At 35.6% G+C, this 19,021-nt stretch overlaps 2 protein-coding genes across 11 annotated transcripts in view; one reads left to right on the top strand and one right to left on the bottom strand.

The window, feature by feature from the left end:
• Positions 1-19,021, top strand: part of SYN2 (synapsin II) — a 148,848-nt gene that overhangs the window by 71,797 nt on the left and 58,030 nt on the right. The window lies entirely within an intron of this gene.
• TIMP4 (TIMP metallopeptidase inhibitor 4) overlaps positions 1-19,021 on the bottom strand; it is a 108,975-nt gene that overhangs the window by 2,915 nt on the left and 87,039 nt on the right. For all 9 annotated transcript variants that reach the window (XM_085235740.1, XM_085235739.1, XM_085235741.1 and 6 more), the window contains 3 exons: positions 4,382-4,479; positions 786-900; positions 19-143 (listed from right to left, as the gene is read on the bottom strand). In XM_085235740.1, the coding sequence (XP_085091866.1) occupies positions 19-143; positions 786-900; positions 4,382-4,479 (338 nt within the window). The remainder of the gene's footprint in view (positions 1-18; positions 144-785; positions 901-4,381; positions 4,480-19,021) is intronic.

Below are 19,021 nucleotides of genomic sequence, written 5' to 3' on the forward strand. Positions count from 1 at the left end.
ATTTTGTTCTATACTTACTTTGCATCCACAGCCCATTTGATATCTCTGATTAAGACTCTTCTTTTGAGACAAGGATAAATCATCCCATGGTTCAATGTAGTTGCATAAATGGATGAAGACTTTACCATCATTTAAAATCTGGCCTACAGCATGGGAAATAAGGAAAATAAGGCAAGCAAATGAAACTGTTTTCTAAATACTGAACTAAATTGAAGTCGAAAGTTTGTAACTAATTGCACCAAATTCATACTTCACAGTTTTTTCAGTGAATTTTATTTAAAATGTCACAATTATCCTCCTGAATAGATGCTAAAGATTTAACAAGGACATTTCTCAAAAGATGCTGATAATCTGCAAACAAGGGATGGATGTAAATGAGCTAATATCTTGGACAAGATTACTGGACTCTATAGGTATAAATCTGCAGTTACTTACAACACCAAATGTGGCATAATGTAGGCATGGGTTGTCTCACTGCATATGTTTGCATTCATAGGAAAACTGGTACTGTTACTTTTAAATGAATAATGATGGTGATGCGTAGTTCCTATTTACTAACTACATAGTTACTGGCTTCAGCTTCCTCTGAAACTGTTTTAAGATCTTCAGGTAAACATGTAAGATTGCACATTAACTACAGCTTTATACAACTTGTCCATTTAATTCTTTTTGTATTAATTAGCACAGAAGTATATAGGGTTTTTTTTTTTCAAAGTTAGTGAAATTTGACATTGAGCAGTTACTTTTTTTTTTTTAATACGTACATTAGTTTTGTTGTGTTTTACCTGTCAAAAGGTACTGTTTTTTGTTGTTTGCTTCTAGTTTCACTCCACAGAGTGATGAATCAAAGGGAGTATAGACATACTGGACATCCTTGAGCTTTTCAAATCCTTTAAACATCTGAAAATTATCAGAAAGTGAAAGTCAGAGAGGGAAAATAAACATGAAAAACCATTGCAAGCAACAAATGAAATATATATATGGTGCATCTTTTGGAAAAAAAGGCTCTGAAGTTTGAATTTCTATGAGAAAATACCATTAGGCCCCATCTCTACATAAAATGAATTGTCTATTATTTCAGCAGGATATTGGGCCTTTAAAAAAAAATCATTTTAAAATCTGAATTTTAAGTGTTTTAAATGGCTCTCTAAAACTTTCTCTTCGCATTATATTCTACTCACGTCTCCCATTAAATGGAATCAAACAGACACAGCACTCATCTTAAACAAGGTGCTGCAGTGTTGAATCTTTAAAGATGAAAAAATTACTGATATATTTGCATGGAAAATCTTATCTTGATCAGTGTAATGGTGTGCAACTTCAAGAACATAAAACATGCTAGGAAATGGAGCACTTTCCTATATTCTGTCAGTAAAGAATACCATTTTTCCACATGGGAAAATGGGAAAACAGGAGCTAGCTCTTAGAATTTCTATCCTGCAGCACCAAAATGCATAGGTTCAGAACTAAAGCCCATGCAGTGTTCAGATTGTCTGCTCCCTAATCAACAATTCCAGCTATGGCTGAGTGAGCCATTAAAAGACAGAAACAAAATTAGTTACATCTAAATGTGAGAAGGAATCATAAGATGCTAATCAACTTCAGAATGCCTGTCATCACCTAATATGACATAACTGAAGCCCCAGCACTCCAGAGGCCCCATTTTGTTACATCATGCTGTGTGTTGACAGCTATGGACAATTGCAAGGTTCACAGCTCTCATGGGCAAGCCCTCTCTGTTGCAGCTGGTGTCCCTGGAAAATATGTTCATATTACTCAATTTCTCTCAGGAGATTTAAATAGTACAGAGTGCTACAAAATGCACTGTAATATGTTAGGTTTTTTTGAAGCCTTATTTATAGAATTATAAAAATAGTCGAAGGTGTTGTCATTGCTCTTCCCATCCAAAAACATGAGGCACTCATTTGAAATACTTAGTAAAAGAAGAAAACATAATCAAAAGAAAAAAAAAATCCAGAATAGCAACTAAAAACAAACAAAAACAAACAAAAAACCCCAGCATCCTGCACAGAGCTACAGTGAAAGTAATAGAAAATGTATGTAATGATGATGGACAGTGTGTCTACTTTTATTAGATAGAAGCCAAATGTAATGATCTTCTCAACAAGATAAAGAAGAAGAAACAGGTCATGTGTGCTGCAGGGAATCTGCCTCAGAGCTGAAGCAGAGCTCCAATTGGAGCCCCGGGCCTTCCACTCTCCCCATAAAAGTCTTTGATTCCTGTCACCTTTGGAACTGGAATCCCTTGCTTACACTTAAATCCACCTTATTTGGGGTATATTAGACACAGAAGCCCTCATGGCTGTCTGTTTGTTTCTTTTGTCTATGATACTCCAGCCCTGATTTATCTCTGGTTTTGAGATTTGTTAAACCATTTAAGTTTTTACCCTTCTGTTTAGTTCAGTAAATTGTATTTGATCTTCTCTGTCATTTTCTCCCAACTGCTGAAAGTGTGGATGCTTTCTGAGTAAATGCCTAGGATGGCTTGACTCAGTTCTACCTTCTGATATAATGCATTTACGTCTGATGTTCTGGTAGGACCTTACTGAAGGAAAATACACAGAGGAATTGGAATAGAAAGATGTGTACTTAATAACTAGTTTTCCAAAGTTATCCAAACTTTGTTTGGATACTGGCACTGTCCTGCTGAGGTATGTAACAGATCAGTACACTGCTATTGCTTTAAGATTTTAGAATACTTTTTAAAAAGACTCTGTGTTACTTTCAGGATCTAAGGCGTGTTTGGATTATAACAATTACACTCTTCTATCTTTGTTTTCTGAGCCTTTTCAGCCATATGAAGGCTTATTTTCCTAGCTTTCAAACAATATGCATCATTATAAAGTATACATATTGATATGTTTAGTTATCAGCTTGAACGTCATCTCATACTCCCACTGTGCACAGACCCTGCCCTTCTGTACATGAAGTCAGCTTCATTCTTTCAGAGGGATTCCACCCGTGCAGCTTGTGTGGAACATATGTAGTAACTGTGCTTATATACCAATTTCACTTGGTAAAAGGTGTTGATTTCACGTAGAACACTGATATCTTGGGCATTACTTCACTGTGATAACATAGGAGAAAATATTGCTAACGCCAATAATGCTGTTTTTATATTCAGGTGGCTCCACAGAATACACATGATTACCAAGTCAGTAGTAACAATGCTATGAAAACAGACTGCATATAAATCATGTATTTTCTTCTCAGTTTAATGTAATGCTGTAAATATTATCACCATGAAAGAAAATGAAATAAATTGAAAATATATGTGGCTTTTAAACAGGCCAGCTCGTATATAAGAAATGAATAAAGCCATCATTGTTCATTTTTAGTATTTCTGAAAATGAATAACAAAATCATACTGAGTATTTCTGTCCAGAAATATCCATCCTTTAATTCTAAGCCAAAAATGTTGGTTTTAAAACAGCAGGAATATATGTTTGATAACAGTAATAGCATAAAAGAGTCATGCTAATGCTACATGTCAAATTGCCCAGTGAATAATATAAAAGCAGAGCAACATTTTCCCAATTTACCGTTGAAATAAAATGTAATCTACAGGTTTTGTGAAAATGACAAATTCTTTATCATAGAACTAAATAACTAGAAGAACTCTACTAAACCTAATGGTGATTTTTGAACAGTAAAATGTTGATGTACATTTAGTTTTGCTAGCATTTCTGTAACATTACACAACCTTATATCTCATTGAAACTTTTAGAAACAATTAAAAAGATTATACAATATGATAGATAAAGAACATCAATGAATGCATTCCCTTACTGGAGCTGAAAAAATAAAAGGAAAAATCCTAGGAGATTCTGAATTATTTTATTTTGTGCACTGCCATTTACTCTCTTAGCAGCATTCACACAAATTGATTCTTCTGTGAATAGCAGGGAAGGAATTCTGCTTCTGCATATGTCCGTATTCGCTAGTGAAAAGCCCTTTCTATTTCAGCCGGAAATGCTTTCCTGTGAAAGTTTGTTTCAGCCAGTCAGAGTTGCAATACCATAATGCAATATAAGTGGCCAGAAAATAAGCAAATGCAGTGAATACCACTCATAAATTTAAGTACGTTTTCATATAGCCTTCAAAAAGCAATTTTGAATAAGAAAAATTGTTTAAAAATATGCTCACTTAGCAAGTAGATGCTCCTCTGATATTCATGTTATCTCTTTTTTTTTTCCTTTTTTTTTTTTACCAACCCTACTCTTAATTCTGTGTAGTTCACCTATGTCTATTCTTGAAACCAGTTGGATCTTTTCCAGCTTTAAGCATTTGGAACTAAATTGTAGCAATATACAGAGGTTATCAGTATTGAACTTCAAATTAGCTGAGTGATTCCATGTACCTTTATTTGTTTGATTTCATACCGGATCATTTTGTGGGTATCGAGAGGATCATCACTGGCAGGAACCACCTTTTCACTGGATATTTTTGCTCGAATCACTGTAATAGAGGGGAAAAAAGTTTAAATGCAAATAAGCATATACCTGCTTTCACAAGTAATAGCTAAAATTATATTTTTCTTCTATTTTTATTGATTTTAGCATTTTTATTTACACTTTAGCTAGTGGATGTTAAGACATATCAAGCAAGTTAAAGGCTGAAAATAAAAACAAATGGTCAGCCTCTTAAATAAATACCTTTGACAGACATGTGTTCAATTTTCTGGTATTTAAGGCCAAAATTTTTCAAAGTTGCTTTGAAATGTCTATCCTTGAGTTAAGATAGCAAAGCTGCTAAGCTGATTCTGGTTATGTCTGCTATGGTTTAGGAAATCTGAAATGAGTTACCCCTGAGTTTTGATAAAATTGTCCTTCAGGTTGCTAATAACATGCTAAAATCTGTGGTCATGAAATGCAAAGATAACAATTGTGTTGCATTCACTTTCCTAAGACCATAGATTTTAGCTCGTTATTACCAACCTTAAATGTACTAGTCTGTAAAGTTGAATTATTTTCTTTCTTGACACATTTCACTTATTTCCTATTTTAAGGAAAGGAAGAAATTCTACGATAGAAAAATAGTTTGTTCTCTTACCTATGTTTGTTTTGTGTCTCTCATCTATATTGTTGGAAATGATCCAAGAATATTTGTCACAGGGAATAAAAGCATACAATAATATGCTATATTTCATTGAGCCCAAAGTTTTTCTAGGGTCTTCACCACCCCAAAATTATTTATAGTCCAGTTTTGGCTTGGTTCTGGATCACTGTTATTATATCTCCTCTGCAGATGTGCTACTTGTTAGAACAAGCTGTGTCTCCATGGAGAGATAATGGCAAAGGCCTTAGCAATCAATAATCCAATCCCACCTCTACTCTAAATCTACATTATAATTGTGCAGAGAGAGATCTATCCAAGGATGTCTGCATTTTTTGAAGGAAGCAGTTGAATTCCCTCTCTCTGCCATATCTACGCTTATTCACGCAGGTATCACAGAGACCAGAAACTATTCTTCAGCATTAGAACAACTTCCAGACTCCCTGAGATGTTGTTCTAGAGTTTGCCCATTCTTACAGTGAAATCCTCATGCTTTTTGTACTCTTCAGAAAATCAAGCTGACGTAGAGAAAATCTTTTTTTGCCATCATGCTCCCTTCCATCCCCAACAAATTTATTCAATACATTAACTAAACAAAAGAAATAAGAAACCCAAACTGCAATTTTTCTTACAGCCAAAAAGAGGTCAGTTTCATATAAAAGTGGGCAATTCTCATTTCCTGACTTATTAGCAGCGCAAACTAGATGTAAAAATCAACATGGTGCATATGCTTGCAGCTTCAAAGCTGGAGTTCTCCATCTTTTGGCATGGGGCTCCCTCCTCCCAAGCCATTCAAATGCTTTTAAAGACCTTTAGACTTACTGATTGGATTGAAAGGAAAGAGTTCTTTAAAGTATGAGCAGCAAATTCTTCATTTCAAATAGTAAGTGGCAGCATCTCTTTAATCATCTGCAGATGTGTTATGTTCCCACAAATTAACAGTACTTCTAAGTGCTTTGATCTACTTCCAGACAAAAGGTGTTGTAGATTGTTTGTGCTGTTCTGATGGAAAGGTCAGATTAGAATCGTGTTCTGTTTTGTGTTGTTTTCCTTCACAGCAATACTTCATAAGGAAAGGTTTTAGCATAAAAAAGTTCATTCAGTAGAAGGTAAGAGGTGAGACAACAGTTTTGGATATAGACCCATAATTTCCTCAATATCACAACACGTTTTATATGCAGGAAATATTTTCTTTCATATTCAATGCAAACATATGTAGGATAATTAAAGCTACTTCTCCCCTTTTGGTTAATATTGAAATATTACTGATTTTCATATTTGTGTTAAATTCTTGTTACCATGTGACAGGAGCATTATAGGTTACCTACAGTAGCTCAAAGAGTCTCCATGGCATTATGTAAGACAGTTTCTCATTATGAGATCTTTTTGTGGGTGTGTAGAGAGAGAAAAAAAAATAAAAAAGAAAGAAAAAGGAAACTTGTTTGTTTAAGAGAGAGTTTCCAGATGGTGGAATTAGACCAAACTGAGATGTATTTTTCTTTAAATGACAAGAAAGTTTTTACGTTAAAGGATGTCTAAATCTTTAGTTACTTTGGTTTTACATTTCTCCTGAAATCAGATTCAAGCACACACAGATCTTTTGGGGCCTTTTAATCCTCCTTATTTTTTTCTGTTCTTTGATTTTTTTTATTTTTTTCAATCAGTCGTTTAGCTGTCTCCTAAAACCTCTGATTCATGTGGTTGCTTCTGTTTTTAACCACAAGCACTTCCTGATTTAGCATTCTTGGGCTCAACCATCTCCTTTTCACTCATGGTTCAGAGAGTGGTTATAACTTAAGATTCCTCCTTGTCTGTACTTCTTTTCAATAAATGGTTTCAACTGTACCATTGCTGGGTTGGCTTCTCTACTTGGCTGAGAACAACCTCTGCATGTTTAGGGCAATAATTTCATTTTATCTCTCAGATGGTTGTTGGTTCCATATGAGAAATTCCACATGAAATGCATATGCATAGGTTTTGTATTTTAATGCCAATAATTCAGTCTGCCTCAAATTTGTTCCACATTAAAAATATAGGATGCATTTCTAGGGACATTCATGCTAATATTTCAGTAGTGGGAGAGTGGGAGGCTGCATTTATGCAGTGCTCCCAGGTTTTGTAACTCATGATATTTTAAGAAATATTTTGTGTTTAAGAAATGTTTTGTAGCTAAAAGCTGTGTTGGGTAACTGAAATAGAAAGAAATGAATGTGATCAAAGCTATGCAGGGGGTCAGTTACAGCCTCAAAACAAAAATCCTAATGGTAGCTACTGGCTCCCACTATGATGAGTCCATACTGTCAAGTTGCTGCCCCTCTAAGCACTGCTGTGTTTTTTGCTAGGGTCGTAGCATATTGCAGTTACAGGAGGGCACTGTTCCATTTAGTAAATCAGCTTGGCTACTGCACATGTATTATTAGATATGTATTAATAATATTTTTCTTCCTCCTTTCCTAAATAATAGCATCTCCCAACCATTTCTACATCAATGAATGGTAATTTTGAACTGCATAATGGACAGAACTTAGCATAACATCAGATATATTTTTGTTTAAACAATATGGAAAGAAGTGTTGGATTTTATATAACGTATGCGTGTTCAAAGTTAAAAAGTTAGGCATTAACCATGTCTTTTCTAATACTCTGTGGTTTCTCTCTGAAATCAGGTAATTGTTTACATGTTCCCATCACCTCATCTAGTAGAAGGCATTTTATGTTCATTCACTTTTAAATACATAAACCCAAAAATAAATTTAAAATAACACTATGGCCAAGAAGAGTGTAAATTCTAAGGATGGCCAGATACAGAGGCAGGCACTTGGAGCTTTGAAAACTTTTATCATCTCATTGTTCTCTACGAATGCTATAGCTGAACTCCCTGGACAAAGTTATCAAGATCACAGTAATATGAGACATATACACTAGTATTTAGTTATCTTATTTAAGTTGGCCTTAGTTCAGTAATTTTGTTTCTGGGGTATAATTTCTGGAAGACTGAGCTATTTTTCTTCTGATAAAAAGAAAACAATAATAATTGTAAAGGCAATTGGAATAGCAATAGATGTACTTCTTTAATTATAGAAATATCCACAGAGTGAGGAAAATACGTAGCCACACCCTTCTCAGATGTTAAGATGAGAAAACTGACATGAGTTGCAACTAGAAAAACTGCAATTTAGAAAAACATAGGGGAAAATTACACTTAGGTGTAGAAGGGGTTGTTGGTGTACACAAATATGCAGAGGTTATGGTAAAAAATTATTTGCAAGGAAAGGAAAAGGAGAGAAAAGGGTGTGGGAGATGGAGAGAAAAGGGAGAGGGAAGTGAAAGAGCTCTCCCCTATGGCCAGACAAGAAGGGAAGTGACAATATCTGAAACAAATGTCCAGCCTGAACATCCAGTGCAGCTGGTGGCCCCTCCTGTGATAATTTTATCATAGTAAATATGTAGTTGTCTACAAGACATTCCTGCTTGGTAATATTAGTGATATTGATATAATGATATAGGTAACACTAAATAGAGCCTGCAATAATCAGGAGCAGATGTTGCACACTGACTGGTTGGACATTATGTTGCATCGTGTTTCTCTAAATAACTCTTACCTACTTTGTCATTCCCTGCTTTGTTCTAAGCTAAACTGAACAACAAAACTGGTAAATGCAAGTCTTGTGCTCATTACAGTGTCTTCTGTAAGAATTTGTCATACCAAGAGCAGCAGGGTTTGCAGTTGCAAAGGCAAAAGAATGGCAATGTGAGCCCAGAACAACAGAATGAGAAAGGGAAAATTTTGAAAATTCGTTTAATTTTCTAAAATACGTAGAATGACTTAAAAGCTGTTCTTTCTACCTGATTTCTGATACCTGAGACCTAAAGCTGTTGCCAGATACTATTGCCCTGGTACTCTTGTAGTGCTCTTGTACTGTCCCTTAGGGAAAGGGAACAAGTGGCAAACGAAGCCACTGGAATCTAATTATCTGTATTGTTCTGAGGGTGGTTTGAGGATGGCATTCCAGATACATATGGGAACAGATAAAAGAAAGCATTTAGACTTGCATAGAAGAGAAAACAAAATGGTGGTGGTGGTTTGTTTGTTTTCCATGTAATTATATAGCAAACCACATATGCGGTATGAATAAAGCAGAATCGTGGACACAAAATATATAAGGAATTGGTAATCCTACATTCAAATGAATTTTAAATACTGAAAAAGTCCTTTTACCTAAGGGGAGGGGGAAGGCTGCTTATGAAACACTTGTAAAGTAGTTACATTTTGTATTTACACTCTTTTTGTAAACCCCATTAAGAACTGAGGGTTATATTCCTTCTTAGTTGGGTATATCAAAATAGAAATTCCTCAGTTTACCTGCTATTAATTCTTATTGGTGCCAGCACAAATCTGAACTACCTGATAAAGATATGCCTGTCTGTTTTTAAGAACCTGGATTCCTCACTTAAATTAACTGTAGAAGCAGGGACCTTGTCTGCTGCACTTTAATGACCCAAACTAATATGTAATATCATCCAGTGCCAGTATCATAATAATAATGGCATGGTTTAAAAAGTTGCCCTTATCCTGCAGTGTTTAAGGCCTTTTAAAAGTGAGTCCTTTTACAATGAATATTCTGGTTTCTTGGTTGATGCTGAAGGATTTGCCAAATAGCATCTCATAAAAATGCCATTTTTATCCTGTTCCCATTTATAATTTCCTTCATTTCTCTTTGCTCTTAGTCCAAGAACCCTAACCCCAGCGCTCAGTTCATTTCACATATTTTCAGCTGAGATGGCCTATACTGTATGCAAAATAAGACTGAATTGTGTTTTCAAAAACTACTCTATGTTTTATTGCTTCTGTTATTTGGTTTTCAACTTAAAGGCAGTTGAATCCTTTATCTATATCTACAACAGGTAACCTGAGTTAAATCCAAAGGTACCTTGCACTTCTGAAAACTGACTCATTATTTGTGATCTTTCAGAATTCTGTTGTTACAAATTTACTGGAACACTGGAAGTTGTTTGTCTTTCATTCATGCACTCATTTTTAATTTCTTTAAAGAAGATTCTAGCAACCATGTGGTCAAGGTTCTGTCTTTTTGAAGCAAAATACATCAATTTATTTGGTTCTTCTATTTTTTATATATATTTTTATGGTTTATGCTGGATCTCCTCTATGTCAAGCAGTTCCAGAAAGCTAAATACTTCTTCTGCCATACTTGTATGATCACTTTACTCTTGATTGCCTTTTTTTTTTCTTCTTTTTTTTAATCGTTTTAATCTAAGTTTGCTGGCCAATATCACCACTCTGAAAAAATAGATTAATGTATTTTTTTCTTCCTGTACTGAAGTGCCTGGATGCTGGGTTGCAGAGAATAGAATCTGAGTCTAATCTGAAGGAAAAGTGGTATATTTTGTCAAAATGGTTCACATAGCATTCGTGGGAAATGAAAGATGACTCCTGTATTACAGCAGTTGTGCTACCAAATCATTGACAGTCATACATGTTTGAGATATAACAATTCACCACTCTGAGAATAAATCTAACAGATCTGATATCTGATGCTGTCATGTGCAAACAGTGTATGTTAAACATAGTTTTTGCCTTTTGTGCTTACAACGTAGAGGTGACTGCAACAGTTCTTTTGCAGCATTGATTTCTGAACTATTATGCAAGGCTCTAGTTGTTGCAGACTTCAACAGAGAGAAGGATAATTACCTAAGTGTTCAGGTAATCTCTTGAGATGCTAGTTCACCTTAAATGCTTTCTAAGTGGAAAACTAAGATTAAACACCTATACTTTCTGTTGTCTTTTGAGAAGCAAGCACAATGCTCTTGAATAATCTTTAAAAAGCTGAAAAAGAGCAAATGCGCTTAGCAAACAGCTTATCTATCAATGTAGATTTCAACAGGGCTGATTGGCAAGCAGTAGTTTTGTTTCCAAACAGTGACCTAATGGAAACCGTTGCATTAGTTCAATTGTAAAATGAGTGCAGCAGCAGCAAAACTTGTCCAATACTGAGTGAAACTCAAAACATCTTTTCCTCTATATTTGTAGGATGTATTTCTTAAGTGTAATTATACATTGTTAATAATCCCTTTCTCCACAATTCCTAGAACAAAAGGCAAGGAATCTGTATTTCAAAAGATGCCTGTGTTAGATAGGATGTGAACACAGCTTTTTCCTGCTTTGTATTTTAGCTTTCTGATATTCCGTTACTAAATGTTCACAACCATCCATAAAATAATTAAATCAATGGCACCATAATCGACTGAAACACACTTTTTGAACACCACAAGAAAAAAAAACAGAACTTGATAGACTGTTGGGACACAGAGGCTTTGGATCTGTACCCACACATCTTGTTGAACCATGTAATTATAGCAGTCTTTTGTCCTGTATTCTATGGAAACGCTCTAGAAGAGCGCTGCCTTGTTTTGTTTATGCTTCCAGTGGCCTGAGAAGGTAAGTGTGGTGAGATAACAGTATTATATGAACAAAAAAATCAAATCCTTCTACTAAAATTTTATTACTCGGTCTGAAGGAACCCCAGGGAGATTTTTGAAAGGGAAGTTCAATTTAAAACTCAAGAAATGAGCCAAACCAAAGTTCTATTAATCCAATGTAAAAATAGAAAACAAATAGGAAAACATGATGGATTAACCTATATTTTGCAAATTGAGGACAAAGATCACATGATCTGATTTAATATTAGCAATATTAATATTGCTAACAAGTATGGGTCTTCTAACCAATTAAGTTGCTGCTGTGTAAATGTTTTGGTTACACCTTTCTTCTCCAGATGATGAACTACAATTTTTTAATATCATTCGCTGTTATTCATGGTGTTTTTGTTGACAAAAAACAGAGCATTCCAAATCTCACCTTCTTGAAAAATAAATACATATACTTCTGAAGTCTATAAATCAGAAACAAATAATTGTTTTATCACTATTTCATATGGATATTAATTTGCACTGATTATCAATGTTTTTCAACATAAATGCTTTGCAGACTTTGATTATTCTTTTGTGTTTTATTAGTGGCTGTGCTAGTCTGCATCTAAAATGCATTTCTTTTGAAGCTCATTAGGATTTTCTGGTAGGTCAGGATTTTGTGAGTCCCTGTGTGTTTCTGGCTTGGGATGCAAAAATTCCTTGTGTTGAAGGGAAGAGTTGATTTAGTTTGGCTTCCTTGTTAAACCAGATTATGCAGTCCTTTTATTATTATTATCAGAAGAATATATTCAACTTGTAAGAGTGAGGTTTTTATAAACGTTCAAATGGAAGAGGTGATTTTTTTAACAGATATGCACTAGTCTTAGCTTATTTATTACATAAAAAACTGCATGATTTCCTAATGTTGTTCAAGGTCACTTTTATTTTTCTGCACTGTTTTTACAGCTGCTACTCATGTTACCAGAAATATTTCTTTCTACTTCACAAGCCTCAAATACCACATCATTTGACTAGTAATCAACATCTGCCTAATTTCAGCTGAAGAATAACACTCTCTTTATGCTCTGAAGTCTGTAGAACAACATACATCATGTTATTGTAGATTTCCATTCATGGCTGCATACCTCTTCCTCCATGCGGAAGAAACCCTGTACTGCTGAAATGCTTTTTAATGAGAAAGTTAGGGATTAAAATTGTTAGATTAATAGGATTAAGAATCTGGCAGTATTTTACGGTCTGTTTTATATTATTTAGTCATTGTTCACAAGCTTGCATTTTGTTTTCCACAAAGTATATGCAGAATGATTTTGAAATCATGGGTTTTAATTTCTTGTCCCTATAATGTACAGTTTTAAATAAAAATAACATAGTTGCTGAATTATCCCATCTTGCACTTAGATCAACAGTAAGTTGGTATTACCGAGTTACTTTTAAATCAGTGAACTGCAGTAATTGTGAGTTTTTATCTCATGGCAAAACACTCAATTAGCTCAGTTGTATTTTTTTCCACTAATGTGTAATTATTTTATAGTCATCACTTATGCTCCAATTGACAAGAGTCTTGTGCTCTGTGGATACGTCTCTTTAAAATTCTGTCCTATTGCTCACTATTTCATGATGCCACCTCATTTTACATCTTCAGCTTTAAAGCTGTCAGGAGTGCTGCCATGAAAATGTTCAATGAGCAAAGGAGAAGAGAGTGACAGCATTTTTCCAGACTGAGCCCCCATTTTCACGCTTTAATGGCAGGACTCTGAAGAACATTACAGCAGATTGGAAATTATTTCTTAAAGTTGCATGTCATTGATAATGCAGTCTTATCAATGTGATTTGAAAAGAGAGCAAGGAAATCAGCTAGGCAGGAATTTTGAATTAAGTTCTCAAAACATCTGTTTCTGTCTTAAAAACTGAAGTAGGTATAAAGTTGTTTGTAGCTTGTTCTGTTAATAGCTCTTACTTCCAACATAAAATACTTTACCTAGCCAGTGAAGGAAACTTCACTTACATTCTGCTAAATGTTGTCTGTAAGTGGAAGGAATTAACTACTGTCATTTATCCTTACTTGTGAGGGTATTCAGAAACAATTAGCATGTTCCAGCCTGAGCAAATTAACACGTAGCTTCAGGCACAATGATTCGGTAAATCTCTCTGTTCTTGGTCTCTGATAAACTCAGAAGATTGTTCATTTTCTTCCCCATGGCAGCACTTAAACAATTCAATGAGCACGAATGTTGGAGTGTTTTATTAAATATTCTGCAAAGATTGGTACAAATGCATGTAGTTGTAAGTAGCCATTAGCAGCACAGCATCTTCACAATCCACTGCAATCCACTGCAGGAAAATTCACATCTTTTTTTTTTTTTTTTGTATTTTAGAAAGCATTTTGGAGTTTGGGGTTCCTGATGCCAAGAAACCAACATGTATCACAGTTATAATTTATTCTTATACATAGGCATTCACATCTTTGAATGGTTGCAGACCATTTTAATTTAAGAACCTCACTTTAAGTGCTTTTGGAGCTATTTAAAACTAAATAACTTTCTAGGACTTATGTAGTGTACAATTTTAAAAGTTTAATTTCAGATATTATTAATGTGTATGAAAGTAAGCCTAGCAGACAAGTAAAAAAAATTACTATGTATTTATTTCATGTTTATAGAAGTAAAGAAAAATATCCCCTTTATTTAACTGATTTTGGTAGGACACTGCACATCTTTAAGATGACAGTAATCTCTATCTTTTTTTTGTTTGTTTGTTTGTTTTAGGTAATTCAATGGCTAATGTAATAGAACTCTTTCAGTGGCATGCTCTTTCAATGGCAATGATACAAATAGCCTCAAATCTTCTTTTCCTCTAATACTTCTTTTTAAGAAGCATGCTCAGGTGCTGTGCTTTTCCTATCGTTTGTATGTGTATTTTTTCAAGGAAGAGAGAGAATTAGAATTGATAAAGCCCAGTACATAATTTCTCTAATCAAACTTACAATTCCTTGAACAGAAATTCAGTTTCATTTTTTCATTTTTGCTAATTCTTTCCAGTCAGTGCTGATTTATTCTATAAATATACCTATGCATTTTTATCATTGATTTTCACTCTAGAGGCAGAACATTCGCACTCAGCAAGTTTGCTGATGATACAAAGCTTTGGGGAGTGCTACCATTCTGTAACACCTGGACAGTTGGGAGAGTTGGGCAGGGATTCTGGTGAGGTTTAACATGAGCAAGCCTAGATTCTTGCACCTGGGGAGGAATAACTGCATCAGTACAGGTTAGGGTCTGAGCTCCTGGAGGTGAGCTCTGCAGGGAAGGACTCTGAAAGGTCCCGATGGACAACAGGTTGGCCATGAGCCAGCCTGTAGCCAGGAAGGATCCTGGGGAGCATTAAAAAGAGCATGGCCAGCAGGTTGAGGGAGGAGATCCTCCCCCTCCACTCTGCCCTGGTGAGGCCACATTTAGAATTCTGGGCTCCCCAGTTGAAAATAGAAACGTATCTCCTGGAAGGAGTCCAGCAGAGAACCACAATGATGATAAAGGGCATGGAGCATCTCCCGTATGAGTAAAGGCTGAACAACCTGACTCTGTTTGGCCTGGGGAAAAGAAGACTGGGAAGGTATCTGGTTATTGTTTATAAATATCTAGTTCTCCGATTCTGTGATTGCTATCAAGCAAATAAGATCTGTCTCCATTTGGTAGGACAATAATATAAATATATAAATACCATACAATTAATATAAATACGACAATATAAAAAATATATGCATATCATATGCCAAGTACTGTGATCTTTCCATGCTATGGAGAAGTCCAAAGATGTTTAGACAACTCCAAGATTCAAACTGTGTGAAGCCCATCTCTGACGGTGAGGTGCCTGAAAGCACAGCCTCTGATTCAGGGATCCACCAGGGTCTGAAAGAGCATTCAGTGAGGCCACATTGTCCATTCTCAAGCAGTGGATTCAGGAGTAGGAATTTGAGCAGCTGAAGGAACTAGGATTGTTTAGTCTGGAGAAGAAGCCCAGGGGAGACATTACTGCTCTCTACAACCCCCTGAAAGGAGACTGTGGTGATGTGGGGCTTGGCCTCCTCTCCCAGATAATGAGCAATAGGGGAAGAGGGAATGGTCTCCAGTTGCACCAGAGGAGGTTCAATTGGATATTAGGGAAAAGTTCTTCTCTGAAAGAGGAGTCAGGCATTGGAATAGGCTGCCCATTCCTGGAGGCTTTAAAGGAATGTGTAGATGTGGCACTGAAGGACATGGTTTATTGGGCATGGTGATAATGCATCAGCAGTTGGACTTGATGGAGTCTTTTCAACCTTAATGATTCTGTGATTCTTTTATATGTTTTTTTTTGCGAGACTCTGTGGCGTCCGTCTTCAGCGGTCTTTTGTTAAGTGATATAGGTATTAACATTTGTGTGAACGTTACAGTCCTTCACACAAAGATTAATTACATAGTTGCTTAATTTTGTGTTACACTGTTCGCAGCAAGTAAACTCAATGAGATTAAGCATATGGTGGGAGCATATAACATAGTGAGAGTAAAAGTCTTGTTTCACTGTTAGAATTTTTTTCCCTTAATTTGGAAGAAGTACTGTCTGCATTTCTAATAGTTTTTCCAAAGCTCATTCTCCCCACGAGGCAAAACTATTTTTCACTGTAATATTGCACAAATCAAAACACTGCAATGCAAAACAAAATATTATATTGCAGTGAGGCAAAATAGTGTGGCATTGAACCATCAACTTTTTAATGTGAAATTCAATAATATAGAAATCACGTATTGCAATTTTACCCCCAGATGAACTGATTTTGAAAAATTAATTCTGGTGTATTTAGATTTTTTTAACTTTTATTTTTAAATGTGATTAAAATTTAATATATAATCTGGCACATTTTGCTCGCAGTGTTCTTCTGAGATTTTGGGAGGCTTAAAAGGCTGCCAAGCTTCAGTTGTAAAGCTTCCATCATATTTTGAAATGTGCCACTCGTCTCTAAAGCTGAAAAATTCTTCTCTGAAGCTATATTATATATTTATGAGGGCTGTTCTGAAACTAATGCCTCCTTATCTTACATTGGCCCACAATGCCAGAGGCAGATGTTGTTGGTTGTAGAGGTTGAACCTTCCCACTAATATTCCATTACATTTGATTGTTATGCTGCATATGGCGGCAGAACAGCAATCTGACAGAATGGGGTCTGACATGGAAGTACGTATAAAGCAATGGGGTGTAACTGAATTCCTCTGTGTGGAAAAAAATGGAACTTGCTGACTTTCACTAATGCTTGCTGAAAGTTTATGGAGACCAAACAGCAGATGTGAGCACAGTGAGGCTGTGGGTGGTGTGTTCCAGTGGTGGCTACAGGAACAGTGGGGCACCTCCACTGGTGCAGCTTGTTATGAGCGTAGCAGACTTCTCTTAATCACTGGCAAAAAATGCAGAGCTAATGGTGGTGACTATGTTGAAAAATATTGTTTTATAACCCTATCAATTGTCTCTATCAAACAGTGTTACTGTGTGTACCTGTTGTAGCTTCCATAGAAATAAATAGGAAGCATTACTTTCAGAGCAACCCCTGTATTTGCACTTAAGACCTCTTAGTTTTTTTATTTCTGTTGCAGTGTGGCACCAATATTGAGTTAAAAATATCATTTTCAGTAAGTTTTTAGAGAAAGAAATCCATCATAAAGTAGTTGAAATCAGAATGCAGGCATCAACTCTAAGGATAGGACACTGGTGTGACCTATCTTAGGAGTGTAAAGTATTTACTTATTTGTTCTATTACCCCCAAAAACCATTGCTTTTGCTAGAGAATACAGTTTGAGTTAGAAACAACAGACTTGAGAAAGGAATTAGTCCTCTCTATGTATACAATTTCTTTCCTGGTTGTATAATTTGACGTGGACATTGGTTTAGAAATGAGCTCATGAATTACTGAAGTCAGTGACGAAAGGGAAATCTTGATAGCATTTGATCAACTCAGTTTCATTCCTGGCTTCCCTCCAACATCTCAGAGGACATTTCTTATATCAGCTTGAAACTATGGTGCTTTGCTACTGAATATAAAAAGTTTAAACAGCTCATTCTTGTGTTTCATTTCCATAAGGAAAAAGCTTCCTGATTTTTGGTGGGGCGTGTACCTAGCATCTACAATTAGTTGTGAAGTACATGGAATTACTATTTAATAAACCTTCCATCTCCATTTCAAGCTAAAGTAATCTGGAGAATTACAGGTGTTCTTTGAGGTTTGAAGACATTCAACAAATTCTAGGAGGATCTCATAACTACTGAACACAACAGGAATGTATTTCTTTTTCTAACAGAAGATGTCTGTCTTCACGGCACTAGGCCAATTGATAGAGATTTATCTCTCTTTGAGCTGAAATGTAAGACTATGGAGAAGTTCAGGAGAACTTCTCAGATTTGTACAAAATCACACTCCCTTATGGCTAAGCAGGAGAATGAGCTAACACACAAGTGGCAGGACCACCGTAACACTCATTTTCTTCAACCCTGTAATTGCTGTTCCTATTGAGGACACCTACATAACAGCTGCAGTACTCTTCACTCAGCTCCAATTTTTATTTTATCCACGATACCAGAACCAGAAGCACTCTCTTTTTCTACATCTGTCAGAAATCCTATTATTTCTGTCAAGTTACTTAGGCTCTGTGGTAGATATTATTTATAAAGAGTGCAAAGCCACAAAATACTCCTGGCAGAAAAAGATAAAATGGCACAGTACTAATCATTTGAACAAACGGAAATTGATAAGAGCTTGTCCCAGAATTTATTCTTTGCCTATTTTTTTTTTTCTTGGGTATCTCATATAGATGCTAACGCTTCTGAGTGCCTTCAAACATTTATTTTGGGACTCAAGTAAAGCCTACAGATTCCATCCCCTCCACCTTAATCACATGAGATCCTAAAGCAGACTTAAAAAGCTACAGACTTACAGTGAAACTGAGAAATAATGCAGTAACTGAATTACATATCATGCACAGTAATCCTAGAAGCAAAACTGAGACTTTATCAGGTTTTACTTAATGTGAAAGTTAGAGGCATGGCATGGTTTCTTGGTTTTAGTATGTGGTAGGTTTTTATTCTGCAAGGAAATACTTGAATGTGTCTATGGGTACACAGATGAATGAACTAAATAAGTGAAAAAGACTGAATAGTCTCAGTAAGAAGCTGGATTGATGTTTAGCTACTGATGATTTTGGTGGGTGAAGAGCCAATCTCTTTGTTTATTGATATTTTGGAAGTACAGATATGTTGAAATTGAAGTGCAAATCTTGAAGTACATGTTTTAATCTTCTTAAATCTTGAAAAGGCGTAGGTATAAAATTCTTTATAGTACAAGCAGGAGAGATTTGATGTGTACTACGGCACAGGATACTTAATAGCATGGCCATTCCATTTAAGAACTGAGCGGTGCAAAGGATGCAGGTGTGGCTTCAAACCTGCTTTCCTTCCAAAAGGAAGAACAGCTGCAGAG

Source organism: Meleagris gallopavo, chromosome 14 (assembly GCF_905368555.1).
Source record: "Meleagris gallopavo chromosome 14, MGAL_WU_HG_1.1, whole genome shotgun sequence".
NCBI lineage: Eukaryota > Metazoa > Chordata > Aves > Galliformes > Phasianidae > Meleagris > Meleagris gallopavo.